Source organism: Symsagittifera roscoffensis, chromosome 8 (assembly GCF_963678635.1).
Source record: "Symsagittifera roscoffensis chromosome 8, txSymRosc1.1, whole genome shotgun sequence".
Classification (NCBI taxonomy): Eukaryota; Metazoa; Xenacoelomorpha; order Acoela; family Convolutidae; genus Symsagittifera; species Symsagittifera roscoffensis.
Genome location: NC_087069.1, coordinates 35614511 through 35631053, shown reverse-complemented (window position 1 = coordinate 35631053; position 16543 = coordinate 35614511). Strand labels below are relative to the sequence as shown.

General features: G+C 36.5%; 1 protein-coding gene across 1 annotated transcript in view; it reads right to left on the bottom strand.

Annotated features, from left to right (window-relative positions):
* Nucleotides 1–16543, bottom strand: part of LOC134853636 (protein ABHD13-like) — a 50772-nt gene that overhangs the window by 6453 nt on the left and 27776 nt on the right. Inside the window, exons 5-6 of the mRNA XM_063869639.1 lie at nt 11843–12022; nt 7604–7719 (exon numbers count right to left, since the gene is read on the bottom strand). Of these exons, the coding sequence (XP_063725709.1) occupies nt 7604–7719; nt 11843–12022 (296 nt within the window). The remainder of the gene's footprint in view (nt 1–7603; nt 7720–11842; nt 12023–16543) is intronic.

Genomic DNA, 16543 nt, shown 5'->3' with positions numbered 1-16543 from the left:
ACCCCTAAACTTGCTACTTTAACGAGCGTACTTTTTTTAATAAGCAGGACATGCACAAACATCTGCATTCTATTGGAAGTCTTGCTTACATTTAATGGCATTGGAAGCAGAAAAACTCACCATTCCCATAATTATTCCATACACGAAAATGGGAAGAAGCTTTGTATTCAGAAGTGATATTTTAAACGCAAAATGAGGTATCCCAAAAAAAAACGTAAGAGTTGATTGATGTATAACACATAAGCCCATTCAGCCGAGGTTAGAGCTACAAAGAAAAACTACACAGGTGCTTCAATATTGATAAAGACTTTAATCTTTCTTAGCAACGAGTCACAAAAGAACATTTCTGACTGGAGTATTTCACATTCTTGTTACAGGAAACTATCAGTAATCTCATAACTGGCTGTTGTTGTGCTCAGGTGTGACTATGGTCTGATGTGTATTTGTCAACGCTAAAGTAGACATCACAAAGACAGTTCCTATGAGCAAAATTTGTTGAAGCATTTTAAAGTCGTGATTTGGTATCACAAAAAGATAGTTGAAAAAATACTCTCAGTGTCACAAAAGACAATTCCGTTTCCAGACAAACTTTTAACCAGTGAATCGCTATTGCAACAAAAAAACAATGTAAATCTTGATGCTCAATTTACTTAGGTTACTAGTGTTATTCGAAATCATTCATAGTATCAGAGTTACCAACTGGTCGCCGAAAAAGTAGTGACTTGGTCAAAATCTACCGAAATCATCTCAAAATGAACAAAAAACAAGTTCCCAAAGAACTAGAAAGATAGTATTATTAACCATTTGCTGCCCAAAAGATCAAAAAAAAATTAAAACTATAGTCAGAAGATCCTCGCTATTAACACACCTATCGGTTAGTTTCGTTTAAAAGATGGAATCAGATGTCGCTTCAGGCCAGCATAACTACTCCTTCAAGTTAAAATGTATCGGAAGTCATTCTGGACAGCACTAAAACGTTGGCACCAAAATGGCTCTCATTACCTCCAGAAATTGTTTTCCCGTACTTGAGAACGCATAAATTATGTCAAAAACTTGCTAACTTTTTGATCGTATAATGTACTCAATCTCAGCAATATTGACAATAATTTGACATTAACTACTAAAGTAGCAAAACGCTGGGAAGGACAGAATTACTTTTAAAAAAAGCCTACTTCAGAAAATTTTTGCATCCATAGATCACTTCATAAAATGAATGTCGCCTAAAAATTCAAAACTGGAAAATGGAAAATTTGATCAAAAATGGCAAAAACTTTTTAAAACTTATTTCTGTCGGGTCGGTTTTTAATTAGCTCTCTTTACAAAATAATCTTATGAAACAGCTTATTCTGACCTTGGATGTTTTGTCGAGATTGAGGAGCGACTGGCTAGTAGCAGAATGTATAGCCACTGCTCCTCCAAGAGATCGACCAAACAGAACAATCTGACTGCCGCCCAGTTCTGTGTGAGCTAAATATACAGCCAGAGTTTTGCTGAGAAAACAAAAATATACATTTAACCGAAGGGGAGCTTCAATAAAAATTGCGATTCAAAAGTGAATTATAACGACAAACTATATTGAAACACATTTACTTTTTTTGCTAAGTGTTTGACTGAGAACAAATTTTAACATGATTAGCATATGAATTTTTTCAAATTATTCAAAATTTGCGCTTTAACTGTCCGGAAACTGTATTTCCAAAACTGATGAAATATAAAATATTGATAAGGGCTGTTTTTCATAAACTGTACAGAAACTTTAAAAAATATATATCTTTGATGGAGCTTTCAGTTTTTTTTTGATCAGAGGCAGAATTGAAACAATACTCAAAAACATTGCACAAACTGCAATCACAGTTATAAAAAAACATCAACTGTGCGATTTACCGCCCAAATTGATTTAGGGGGGAGAAAATATGGATTTTTCAGGAAATAACTTTGAGTATACCTTAGATTTATAGAAAAAAGTTTATATTGAGAAAATTGATTTAAATACGTTAGTTTAGGTTATTAACAGCATTCAAATGCAATTCCACATAAAAATTGTGGCAACCAATTCCATGAGCGCGTTCGTTTGAAATGCATACATTAAACAGAAATATTTTTCAAATTTATTACGTGGCTGGGGGGATTCTACGGTTGGTCACTTAGGGTGGGGGGGGGGGGGAGAGAGGGGGTTGTACGGTTGATCCAAAAAATGAAGATAAATAACTATTTCGCGAAAAAACTGAATAAATACTAGAGCTATCGTCAATGTACCATGAATACTTTCAAGACTTAGAAGCTAAAAGCAAAACTTAGTAATTAAGATTCTCCAACATTTTTTTGCCTGACAAACACATGGCTAAATAAATTCGATAAAAGACAAATGTTCACACTGCGAACATTTCAAATAGTCATAGCAAATAATGGGATGGACGGTGGTACAATATTCGGTGTCAGTTCTATTCAGGACAAATGACCCTATGTCAACTTGCCTTATACTAAATTGCCCCACATGAAACTTGTAATGTGCCAACTTGCCCCATATGACAGCTTGTCCTATGCCGTTTTGTCCCACAATTAACACTTCTAGTTTATTAATTGAAGCTCAAATCGGGTATACTTTAGGACCAGCAAGTGCTAATGGTAAAAAGATCTTTCTGAGAACTGATAGAAAACTAACTCGAGAGAACTGATAGAAAACTAACACGAAATAGTCTAAGTTGAGCGTCAAATATCATCTAAAACAATTTTTGTCATTTAATCGCACAACTTCGGCAATGATCGGTATTGAGACAGAAAACACTGGCATTTTTACTTTGGGTCATTGCGTCAACCTTTTTTCTGCAAACAAACAACTGAATTATTATGAGTAAAATTACGTGGGGGAAAATCTCAACAACTCAAAAGAACGCTCATTATTGACGGACACGATTTCTCAAAAGCAAACAATAAACAACAACTGAACAATGGAGATGCGCAAGATACAGATCACAAAAAAGCCGAATGCTTGTCGTAACAGCTGGAGAAGGAATGGCATCTACCAAAAACGAACACAGCCACGATGATAGTCCGGTAAAGATTGAAGCGAACTAGATCATGCATCCACTGAAAAGAGACCAGGCAGCAAACGATTATCGCTCGGTAGCAGTATACTATCCACTTGACTCCGGAAAAGAGACGAAAAAAAGCAGTTCAGTTATCCTTGTCCAATTTCCTAATAAAACTGAACAGACATATGCAAAGTTCCTGAAAGCTATTGATATTGTCTCGAACAATGCCCAGCCATCAATGAGTTTTCTTGATTTTGAACCGGCAGCCGTCAATGCTTTCACATATGCAGATCCAGATTCTTTCACATTCATATTGGATCCAAGTCTGTTTATTTTACCTCTGCCAAGTATTTTTACTGGTTTTAAAAAAGTCTATACTTGCACTATACTTCCAGAGAAGTTACAAAAAAGGAAACAGGAATAAACAGTAGGCAGCCCCTGTTACCTATGAGTCTCTGGAACCATTCCCAATAAGCGGCAGAAGATTTGATCTGAACAACAAACGCCGTTGAACTGAAGGTTGGCATCTCGGAGTAACCATACTATTTCAAGGCAGCCACTTAAGCCTCTGCGCCTTTCTAAAGATTTAATGTTGGACTCCACGAATCAGAAGTTTAAAAATTTGAAGGCTAAGGTGGGACACAGAACCAGGGTCAAAGAAACATCGCGATATCCATGCAAAAAATCAAATAATTTGCAGTAATTTTAACAAAGCGAATGTAGTTAAAAATTTATATGCAATAGCTCGTTTAACAATTTCGTAAATTTTAAAGCGTCGGCATAATTTCATCCTATTTGTCTGCATTTTGAAATGATTTTTTGAAAATCATCACTTTTTAACTTATAGTAACCGTAGAGAGCCCATATTTTGGGAGGTGATAGACGCCAAAACTGCAAAAAAATTTCTCTTTCTCTCAACTGGCCCCCATGCTGGGGTACCCTGTAAGCTTTCGAAGAAATTTAAAGAATATGTGTGCTTGGGTTGGTTGGTTCTTCTCTTGGCAATTTTGACTTTTTAATTGGCAATTTTTGACGGAATTTTACTTATATCATTCGAAGGTGTTGTTTTCCTGAGCTCAAATTTAAAATATGTTACCTGTGATCATTTTTTGTCAATTTGTGGCGGTTTAAAGATTGCAAAATTGGTCATATGAGGAAACATATTGCGCGATATATTTCATGCTTTTAACACGTAAGCGGGTGGATAATTTATCCGTCTCGGAAACCGTTCCAAATTGAGTTGAGGCACACTATTTAAAGTATTCAAAACTTTTCTATATGCGAAATATATCACTTTACGGAGGTTAATTTTCAAAAAATTTACAACTTTTTAAACATTTGTCAATTGCTTTTTAAAATGAACACTACGCCATCGACCTTAACACACAGTCGGAATATTCAGGGCTTCGCCCTGGTACGAGCAGTCTTTTTATATATTGGAGAACAAATATTTAGAAAAATTTGAGGTCAGACAGCAAAAAGATGTGCTTAAGAAGTACAATGGCGGGATCCTTTGGATTGCCGGGGTTCGAATTCCTAACCCTAATCCCATACCCCTAAACTTGCTACTTTAACGAGCGTACTTTTTTTAATAAGCAGGACATGCACAAACATCTGCATTCTATTGGAAGTCTTGCTTACATTTAATGGCATTGGAAGCAGAAAAACTCACCATTCCCATAATTATTCCATACACGAAAATGGGAAGAAGCTTTGTATTCAGAAGTGATATTTTAAACGCAAAATGAGGTATCCCAAAAAAAAACGTAAGAGTTGATTGATGTATAACACATAAGCCCATTCAGCCGAGGTTAGAGCTACAAAGAAAAACTACACAGGTGCTTCAATATTGATAAAGACTTTAATCTTTCTTAGCAACGAGTCACAAAAGAACATTTCTGACTGGAGTATTTCACATTCTTGTTACAGGAAACTATCAGTAATCTCATAACTGGCTGTTGTTGTGCTCAGGTGTGACTATGGTCTGATGTGTATTTGTCAACGCTAAAGTAGACATCACAAAGACAGTTCCTATGAGCAAAATTTGTTGAAGCATTTTAAAGTCGTGATTTGGTATCACAAAAAGATAGTTGAAAAAATACTCTCAGTGTCACAAAAGACAATTCCGTTTCCAGACAAACTTTTAACCAGTGAATCGCTATTGCAACAAAAAAACAATGTAAATCTTGATGCTCAATTTACTTAGGTTACTAGTGTTATTCGAAATCATTCATAGTATCAGAGTTACCAACTGGTCGCCGAAAAAGTAGTGACTTGGTCAAAATCTACCGAAATCATCTCAAAATGAACAAAAAACAAGTTCCCAAAGAACTAGAAAGATAGTATTATTAACCATTTGCTGCCCAAAAGATCAAAAAAAAATTAAAACTATAGTCAGAAGATCCTCGCTATTAACACACCTATCGGTTAGTTTCGTTTAAAAGATGGAATCAGATGTCGCTTCAGGCCAGCATAACTACTCCTTCAAGTTAAAATGTATCGGAAGTTATGGTATGAGTATATCTATAGTTTTCCATGAATATTTCCCTATATGGTATCAACTTACTTCTGATGAAATTGATAGCTGCCTTTGCGTCCAAGTACAGTCCATATTCAGAGGGATTCCCAGTGCTCTTGCCGTATCCCCTGTATTCAACCAGAAGCACATTGCACTTCAGCTTCGCCACCATCTCAGTCGCATTGGGCAGGCGGTGTCCGATGTTGCCTGCGTTGCCATGCAGGTACACTAAAAACACACATGAACAAATATAACAGATGCTAACAACAAACACTAAGAAATATCACAGATGCTAACAACACGCATGAACAAACATCACAGATGGCATGTGCAAAACACAAAAAGCACGACAGCTATCCGGAAGAAAACGAGACGAGACGTAAGTCGCGTAGTCGAAAAATAGACAAAAAAAAAGAAATCGCAAGCATTAAAAAACATCAACAGAGTTTTTCTCTACAGAGTTGTAAAAAATTTTTTTTAGAGAATGCAATCGCCCGTTTTGAATTACCATCAACACAATTATCAAGTGTTAACTTAACAGACAAGACTTGGTTAAAAATTTGTTGACCCAAAAAAATTGTCCGGCAAAATTTGAGCTTCCGAAACTCCATCATAAAAAGATTCGTTTTCAAACAAGGTTTGTAAGCAACTACAACAATATAACCATCTTAGGCAATAGACAGTTGAAAAATAGTCAAGAATTCAAAAAAAAACTTGAAATCAAACTTTCAAAATTCAAAGTAAGAATTCTATGGCTTTGAAGCTATTTGAATTTCGAAAAGAATCATGTTTGAATTTTTTATACTCAATTTGAAAAAAAAAAAACGATAAGAATCGACTTTCGAAAATAGAAGCTGATTCTGATCTTTACACTTTTACTGTTCCACAGTTGACTTTGCTTTCCTTTAAACAAAGGGAATATACTGAACTTAACAAGAAACCAAAAGCCAAACATGAAATCATAAGTAAAACCGTAAAAAATCAAGTCTGAGCGTGAACTAATTTTAGACTTTTCCTGGAAAAAAATCATCCTGAACTAAAAAAAAGATTTTTCACTACGTTCATCGACTCTGAAAAATTAAGCCAACAGACAGTTGGAAAAAGTCAATGAACGCAAGGAAAAAAAAACAGACTTGTTTTATGAAAAAACTTATATGACTCTAAGTAAAAAAATATATGGCTTTATCACTCTTTGAATGGCTTTAACTAACACCCTTATGCTCAACAGACAAAATTAAATAAAAAGTTCGGGCAAACAAATTCGGATAGATAAAATGATATAAAGAGAGCAATTAATCCTTTTTGGAAAAACTGTGCATGCAAAAGCAAGTGTTTCAGACCAAATTTTTATCAAGATTGCCCGAAATATCAAAATTGCATGCAAAATTCAGTTAACATGCACTGACTGCTCTTTTTAATTAATTCTGCCTGCCTGAACTTTTTGTAACTCTCTATAAAACGCATGACCGCCTAAAAGACAGCCAGAAGACTGCTGAAAATGTGCCATTTCTTTCTCATCAATTGTTCCAACCAGATTGTAAAAAATCCAGTAAATCAAGTACAAAAGTTTACACAGAGGCGAAGTTGCACTTCCTATACACAAGCAAACAATATGACCGATAATGCTACTGGGAAAAACTGAATGAGTAAAACTTTGGGTCTACAAATTTTCTTAAACGTTGGCACCAAAATGGCTCTCATGACCTCCAGAAATTGTTTTTCCGTACTTGAGAACGCATAAATTATGTCAAAAACTTGCTAACTTTTTGATCGTATAATGTACTCAATCTCAGCAATATTGACAATAATTTGAGATTAACAACTAAAGTAGCAAAACGCTGGGAAGGACAGAATTACTTTTAAAAAAAGCCTATTTCAGAAAATTTTTGCATCCATAGATCACTTCATAAAATGAATGTCGCCTAAAAATTTAAAACTGGAAAATGGAAAATTTGATTAAAAATGGCAAAAACTTTTTAAAACTTAATTCTGTCGGGTCGGTTTTTAATTAGCTCTCTTTACAAAATAATCTTATGAAACAGCTTATTCTGACCTTGGATATTTTGTCGAGATTGAGGAGCGACTGGCTAGTAGCAGAATGTATAGCCACTGCTCCTCCAAGAGATCGACCAAACAGAACAATCTGACTGCCGCCCAGTTCTGTGTGAGCTAAATATACAGCCAGAGTTTTGCTGAGAAAACAAAAATATACATTTAACCGAAGGGGAGCTTCAATAAAAATTGCGAATCAAAAAAGAATCACAACGAACAAACTATAATGAAACAAATTTACTTTTTTGCTAAGTGTTTGACTGAGAACAAATTTTAACATGATTAGCATATGAATTTTTTCAAATTATTCAAAATTTGCGCTTTAACTGTCCGGAAACTGTATTTCCAAAGCTGATGAAATATAAAATATTGATAAGGGCTGTTTTTCATAAACTGTACAGAAACTTTAAAAAATATATATCTTTGATGGAGCTTTCAGTTTTTTTTGATCAGAGGCAGAATTGAAACAATACTCAAAAACATTGCACAAACTGCAATCACAGTTATAAAAAAACATCAACTGTGCAATTTACCGCCCAAATTGATTTAGGGGGGAGAAAATATGGATTTTTCAGGAAATAACTTTGAGTATACCTTAGATTTATAGAAAAAAGTTTATATTGAGAAAATTGATTTAAATACGTTAGTTTAGGTTATTAACAGCATTCAAATGCAATTCCACATAAAAATTGTGGCAACCAATTCCATGAGCGCGTTCGTTTGAAATGCATACATTAAACAGAAATATTTTTCAAATTTATTACGTGGCTGGGGGGATTCTACGGTTGGTCACTTAGGGTGGGGGGGGAGAGAGGGGGTTGTACGGTTGATCCAAAAAATGAAGATAAATAACTATTTCGCGAAAAAACTGAATAAATACTAGAGCTATCGTCAATGTACCATGAATACTTTCAAGACTTAGAAGCTAAAAGCAAAACTTAGTAATTAAGATTCTCCAACATTTTTTTGCCTGACATACACATGGCTAAATAAATTCGATAAAAGACAAATGTTCACACTGCGAACATTTCAAATAGTCATAGCAAATAATGGGATGGACGGTGGAACAATATTCGGTGTCAGTTCTATTCAGGACAAATGACCCTATGTCAACTTGCCTTATACTAAATTGCCCCACATGAAACTTGTAATGTGCCAACTTGCCCCATATGACAGCTTGTCCTATGCCGTTTTGTCCCACAATTAACACTTCTAGTTTATTAATTGAAGCTCAAATCGGGTATACTTTAGGACCAGCAAGTGCTAATGGTAAAAAGATCTTTCTGAGAACTGATAGAAAACTAACTCGAGAGAACTGATAGAAAACTAACACGAAATAGTCTAAGTTGAGCGTCAAATATCATCTAAAACAATTTTTGTCATTTAATCGCACAACTTCGGCAATGATCGGTATTGAGACAGAAAACACTGGCATTTTTACTTTGGGTCATTGCGTCAACCTTTTTTCTGCAAACAAACAACTGAATTATTATGAGTAAAATTACGTGGGGGAAAATCTCAACAACTCAAAAGAACGCTCATTATTGACGGACACGATTTCTCAAAAGCAAACAATAAACAACAACTGAACAATGGAGATGCGCAAGATACAGATCACAAAAAAGCCGAATGCTTGTCGTAACAGCTGGAGAAGGAATGGCATCTACCAAAAACGAACACAGCCACGATGATAGTCCGGTAAAAATTGAAGCGAACTAGATCATGCATCCACTGAAAAGAGACCAGGCAGCAAACGATTATCGCTCGGTAGCAGTATACTATCCACTTGACTCCGGAAAAGAGACGAAAAAAAGCAGTTCAGTTATCCTTGTCCAATTTCCTAATAAAACTGAACAGACATATGCAAAGTTCCTGAAAGCTATTGATATTGTCTCGAACAATGCCCAGCCATCAATGAGTTTTCTTGATTTTGAACCGGCAGCCGTCAATGCTTTCACATATGCAGATCCAGATTCTTTCACATTCATATTGGATCCAAGTCTGTTTGTTTTACCTCTGCCAAGTATTTTTACTGGTTTTAAAAAAGTCTATACTTGCACTATACTTCCAGAGAAGTTACAAAAAAGGAAACAGGAATAAACAGTAGGCAGCCCCTGTTACCTATGAGTCTCTGGAACCATTCCCAAGAAGCGGCAGAAGATTTGATCTGAACAACAAACGCCGTTGAACTGAAGGTTGGCATCTCGGAGTAACCATACTATTTCAAGGCAGCCACTTAAGCCTCTGCGCCTTTCTAAAGATTTAATGTTGGACTCCACGAATCAGAAGTTTAAAAATTTGAAGGCTAAGGTGGGACACAGAACCAGGGTCAAAGAAACATCGCGATATCCATGCAAAAAATCAAATAATTTGCAGTAATTTTAACAAAGCGAATGTAGTTAAAAATTTATATGCAATAGCTCGTTTAACAATTTCGTAAATTTTAAAGCGTCGGCATAATTTCATCCTATTTGTCTGCATTTTGAAATGATTTTTTGAAAATCATCACTTTTTAACTTATAGTAACCGTAGAGAGCCCATATTTTGGGAGGTGATAGACGCCAAAACTGCAAAAAAATTTCTCTTTCTCTCAACTGGCCCCCATGCTGGGGTACCCTGTAAGCTTTCGAAGAAATTTAAAGAATATGTGTGCTTGGGTTGGTTGGTTCTTCTCTTGGCAATTTTGACTTTTTATTTGGCAATTTTTGACGGAATTTTACTTATATCAATCGAAGGTGTTGTTTTCCTGAGCTCAAATTTAAAATATGTTACCTGTGATCATTTTTTGTCAATTTGTGGCGGTTTAAAGATTGCAAAATTGGTCATATGAGGAAACATATTGCGCGATATATTTCATGCTTTTAACACGTAAGCGGGTGGATAATTTATCCGTCTCGGAAACCGTTCCAAATTGAGTTGAGGCACACTATTTAAAGTATTCAAAACTTTTCTATATGCGAAATATATCACTTTACGGAGGTTAATTTTCAAAAAATTTACAACTTTTTAAACATTTGTCAATTGCTTTTTAAAATGAACACTACGCCATCGACCTTAACACACAGTCGGAATATTCAGGGCTTCGCCCTGGTACGAGCAGTCTTTTTATATATTGGAGAACAAATATTTAGAAAAATTTGAGGTCAGACAGCAAAAAGATGTGCTTAAGAAGTACAATGGCGGGATCCTTTGGATTGCCGGGGTTCGAATTCCTAACCCTAATCCCATACCCCTAAACTTGCTACTTTAACGAGCGTACTTTTTTTAATAAGCAGGACATGCACAAACATCTACATTCTATTGGAAGTCTTGCTTACATTTAATGGCATTGGAAGCAGAAAAACTCACCATTCCCATAATTATTCCATACACGAAAATGGGAAGAAGCTTTGTATTCAGAAGTGATATTTTAAACGCAAAATGAGGTATCCCAAAAAAAACGTAAGAGTTGATTGATGTATAACACATAAGCCCATTCAGCCGAGGTTAGAGCTACAAAGAAAAACTACACAGGTGCTTCAATATTGATAAAGACTTTAATCTTTCTTAGCAACGAGTCACAAAAGAACATTTCTGGCTGGAGTATTTCACATTCTTGTTACAGGAAGCTATCAGTAATCTCATAACTGGCTGTTGTTGTGCTCAGGTGTGACTATGGTCTGATGTGTATTTGTCAACGCTAAATTAGACATCACAAGGACAGTTCGTATGAGCAAAATTTGGTGAAGCTTTTAAAGTCGTGATTTGGTATCACAAAAGGAGAGTTGAAAAAATCTCTCAGTGCCACAACAGACAATTCCGTTTCCAGACAAACTTTTAGCCAGTGAATCGCTATTGCAACAAAAGAATCACTGTAAATCTTGATGCTCAATTTACTTAGGTTACTATTGTTATTCGAAATCATTCATAGTATCAGAGTTACCAACTGGTCGCCGAAAAAGTAGTGACTTGATCAAAATCTACCGAAATCATCTCAAAATGAACAAAAAACAAGTTCCCAAAGAACTAAAAAGGTAGTATTATTAACCATTTGCTGCCCAAAAGATCAAAAAAAATGAAAACTATGGTCAGAAGATCCTCGCTATTAACACTCCTATCGGTTAATTTCGTTTAAAAGATGGAATCAGATGTCGCTTCAGGCCAGCATAACTACTCCTTCAAGTTAAAATGTATCGGAAGTTATGGTATGAGTATATCTATAGTTTTCCCTGAAATATTTCCCTATATGATATCACCTTACTTCTGATGAAATTGATAGCAGCCTTTGCGTCCAAGTACAGTCCATATTCAGAGGGACTCCCAGTGCTCTTGCCGTAACCCCTGTATTCAACCAGTAGCACATTGCACTTCAGCTTCGCCACCATCTCAGTCGCATTGGGCAGGCGGTGTCCGATGTTGCCTGCGTTGCCATGCAGGTACACTAAAAACACACATGAACAAATATAACAGATGCTAACAACACACACTAAGAAATATCACAGATGCTAACAACACGCATGAACAAACATCACAGATGGCATTTGCAAAACACAAAAAGCACGACAGCTATCCGGAAGAAACGAGACGAGACGTAAGTCACGTAGTCGAAAAAAAGAAATCACAAGCATTAAAAAACATCAACAGAGTTTTTCTCTACAAAGTTTTTCTCTACAGATTTGTAAAAAAAACTTTGTAGAGAATGCAATCGCCCGTTTTGAATTACCATTAACACAATTATCAAGTGTTAACTTAACAGACAAGACTTGGTTAAAAATTTATTGACCCAAAAAAATTGTCCGGCAAAATTTGAGCTTCCGAAACTCAATCATAAAAAAAGATTCGTTTTCAAACAAGGTTTGTAAGCAACTTTAACAATATAACCATCTTAGGCAATAGACAAGTGGAAAACTGTCAAGAATTCAAAAAAAAAACTTGAAATCAAAGTAAGAATTCTATGGCTTTGAAGCTATTTGAATTTCGAAAAGAACCATGGTTGAATTTTTTATACTCAATTTGAAAAAAAAACGATAAGAATCGACTTTCGAAAATAGAAGCTGATCCTGATCTTTACACTTTTGCTGTTCGGCAGTTGACTTTGCCTTCCTTTAAACAAAGGGAATATACTGAACTTAACAAGAAACCAAAAGCCAAACATAAAATCATAAGTTAAACCGTAAAAAATCAAATCTGAGCGTGAACTTATTTTAGAATTTTCCTGGAAAAAATCATCCTGAACTAAAAAAAGATTTTCCACTACGTTCATCGACTCAGAAAAATTAAGCCAACAGACAGTTGGAAAAAGTTAATGAACGCAAGGAAAAAAACAGACTTATTTTATCAAAAAACTTATATGACACTAAGTAGAAAAAATATATGGCTTTATCACTCTTTGAATGGCTTCAACTAACACCCTTATGATCAACAGACAAAATTAAATAAAAAGTTCGGGCAAACAAATTCGGATAGATAAAATGATATAAAGAGAGCAATTAATCCTTTTTGGAAAAACTGTGCATGCAAAAGCAAGTGTTTCAGACCAAATTTGTATCAAGATTGTCCGAAATATCAAAATTGCATGCAAAATTCAGTTAACATGCACTGATTGCTCTTTTTAATTAATTCTGCCTGCCTGAACTTTTTGTAACTCTCTCGAATAAAACGCATGACCGCCTAAAAGACAGCCAGAAGACTGCTGAAAATGTGCCATTTCTTTCTCATCAATTGTTCCAACCAGATTGTAAAAAATCCAGTAAACCAAGTACAAAAGTTTACACAGAGGCGAAGTTGCTTGAGTTTCTAAGTGACGCAAGCCAATTATGAGGCATTAGTAAAACCAGTCAATTTTAAAAAAAGAGAAATTTACCACTAACATGCCTCAATTTATAGAGCGGACGCATTTTAGCTAGTAAACCAAAAAGTTCACTAAAAACATCCGACCCTGCTCAAGTTCGAACCCTCTTATTTTGTTGCTGGTCTCCTTTCCTACCTCAGACACTGAAAAAATAGGATCCGGTCGGGAGTCGAAACCCAGACAACCGCGTGTAAAGGCAACTGCATTACCTCCAGGCTAAGTGAAAAGGGGCCTGGAAAACGCTATGGATCGACAACAAAGCAACATCCATTTCATTTACAAAACGTAAAAAAGGTTGTTTACATGTTATCAAAACAAGTGTATATCAATTTGAAGCGGAGCATGCACCGAAAAAACGCGATTTGTTGGTTTAAAAATCAAAAAAGAGCCCGCCGTTTTTATCTGCTTTTTCAAAAATTTCCAGGCATGCAGAAACTTGTCAAATTATGGTCTTTATAGTGCGCTCGATAAATCCATTTTATTGATCTTAAAAAAATGTTGAAAAGTAAATACGCCCCGCCCCCCAAATCTGGTATACTGAAGTCATGATAGCTTTGTTTCCTCGGAAATTGAAGGTGGGACATACGCGAACAAGAGTTGTTTGTTTGCCTGAAAAAGTTGCCGTTTGTTTTTGTAATCTGCTTTATGATATTTGAAATTTACCCCTGAATGATTGATGACCGAGTGATCTAGCAGCCTTCAAATGTTGTTCAATCTAGCTTTGTCGTATTGGCTTTTTTTGGATCCACCTATTTTTTTTTTGAATTTTGAGATCCACCTATAACATAAGCCCTGAATGTACCTCAAGACGGAAAATAACACCTAATGCTAAAACGATTGGCTAGCGTCAGAATATGATCTTATGTGTTTTTCACCGTCTCTACTGAAGCCAAAATGTCCGGTCTGTACCTAATGAGAGCCAAGTGTCCGATTTTTTTTCTTGCCAGCAGAAATAGTATTGATTGCCACTACCGTAGAATTCCCCCACACCCTGAAAGTAGATCCAACTGCTTTCGCGTTTCCGGGAACAACTGCCTCTTCTAAGTTTGATAGAACTTCAGCAAACGACCATGAACTATCGCCTGTAAAAAATCTGCGTCAAATTTACAGCCAAAAGTTTCCCCTACGTTCTGTATGCTGAGTCTGATGAAAACGTCTGCGCAACCCCAGCGTTTGTGGCTTTGACTGGAACGTGCAACCCCGCAAAAAAGACAAAACCCGACTAAAATGAAATTTAACGACGCTGAGACCGTTAACTATCTGAGACCGTTTCTCTAGTTGAACCAGAAAAACTAACAGCCCAACATTCCAGACATACGTGTGAGTCGAGGCTAATTTACCTCAAAATTCGTGTAATCGATACGGCATGGGCACTGAACGTTTCTAAACAGCCTCATGAAAAAAGTCGTCTCTAATGCTTACTCAACAATTTCAAATGGGGAAAAGACCTAAGCCTCTTTTACGAAACAGCAAAAACTTGAACTTTAATCAAACAACTTAATTTCGAATTCGCATATCAAATTTTTTATATCAACACTGATAAAAGCGAGAGAGTGACAAAGGTTCAAAGAATGGATGCCTCTACGCAGCTGGACCACGACAGGTGCCCAAACTCCATTAACCCTATATCGCAGAAGAGAGAAAAAGATAAAGGAGCGGAAAAACCAGAATAGACCGAGGCGAGAAAACAAAAAGAAACAACACATTATTTTTATCAAACGAGCAGCCGAAAGCAACCTACCTACTCATGGTCTTGTTAGTGGCTGGGCTTCTAGTTCTCACCCTACTATTCATAGGCAAAATAATAGAACGAAACCTTAGTCCAAACATAAATTCAAGCCTGAAATTGAACACCTGCTTATCGAAAAACAGGAGAGCATCTCTAAGAAAGTTTATCTAAGATAAATGCAACAACTTCACATTAGAATTATAGAAATCTCTTAACGAAAAACCTAAGCTGCTTGGCAGAATACCACCAATATTATCAGAAAACTTATCACCAATAGTATCAGGTACTCGTCTCATCGAATTAGTTACCATTATAGACTGATCAACAAGGTACCCGACGTCTGCCCAAGCTGTTACATAGGACCACGCACCACCGAACATCTCTTTAATTGCCGGGTACACCCTACCTCCCTTACTATCGAGAGCTTATGGGAGGAGCCTGCAGCTTAACACATAACCCCACGTAACTGGAGTTTTTCTCGATTCTCCCCATTAGCTAAAAACTCCCAGCTTAAGCCGGGCATAGATTTCATTCATTTCTCTGCACGCCAAAAAACGTGGCCCCTAGAACGGGCATTCTTTCTCCACATCAAAAACCTCCCTCTTGGGCGTGCCATGCAGAGAGGAGGTGTCGACACCAGTACGAAGACGCTGTCACTGCAACGCTGTCACCGCTAGAGACCCTGGGGGAACTGCAGTGATAGATTTGACAAGACGAAAACCGAAAGTAAACGCTCTCTATCTCTCAAACAAAATCGATCTCTCCAATTCAATCAGAAGTTCAAATCAGAGAAGAGATCTATGTAGCTACAACAATGAGAACAACAGAGAGTGACAAGCCGTGGCTGAGACGCTCGGCCTTAAACACAAGGTCGTGGGTTCGAATCCCGCTTCGGTCACGATTGGCGGGGACCCAGTTAGATCCGCCTCCGAAAATGGGATGGCTGCGGCGAAATTCATGACAATTCTCTCCCCCTCACGGAAAAATCAAGTTTGAATGGTGGGAGCTGGGCCGTGGGCCAAAAACGATTTAAAAAAGGATAGATTAATGAATTTACCCGATCCCATACCAAAAATTTTTCCCGAACCCCAGACCATAAAATGACAAGGCAACCGCATTATCTCCTGATAGAGTGGGAAGGAGATTATTAAGGTTTAATAATAAAGCAAGTTCAATTTCTTACAAATTTGTAAAAGTTGTTAACGAGAAAAAAGTTTAGTTCCCAATTACAAGACACTAGCTCTCGCAAGTGTAAGAACAGTGAGCAAAAATTATGCTTTTTTCTGATGGAACTCACTGACGTCACATCTCGAAAACCGATGCTACCATTTAAGAGAAAAAATTTTGTCTTAGGGCTTTTGACACCCAGTGTCTTAACCTCA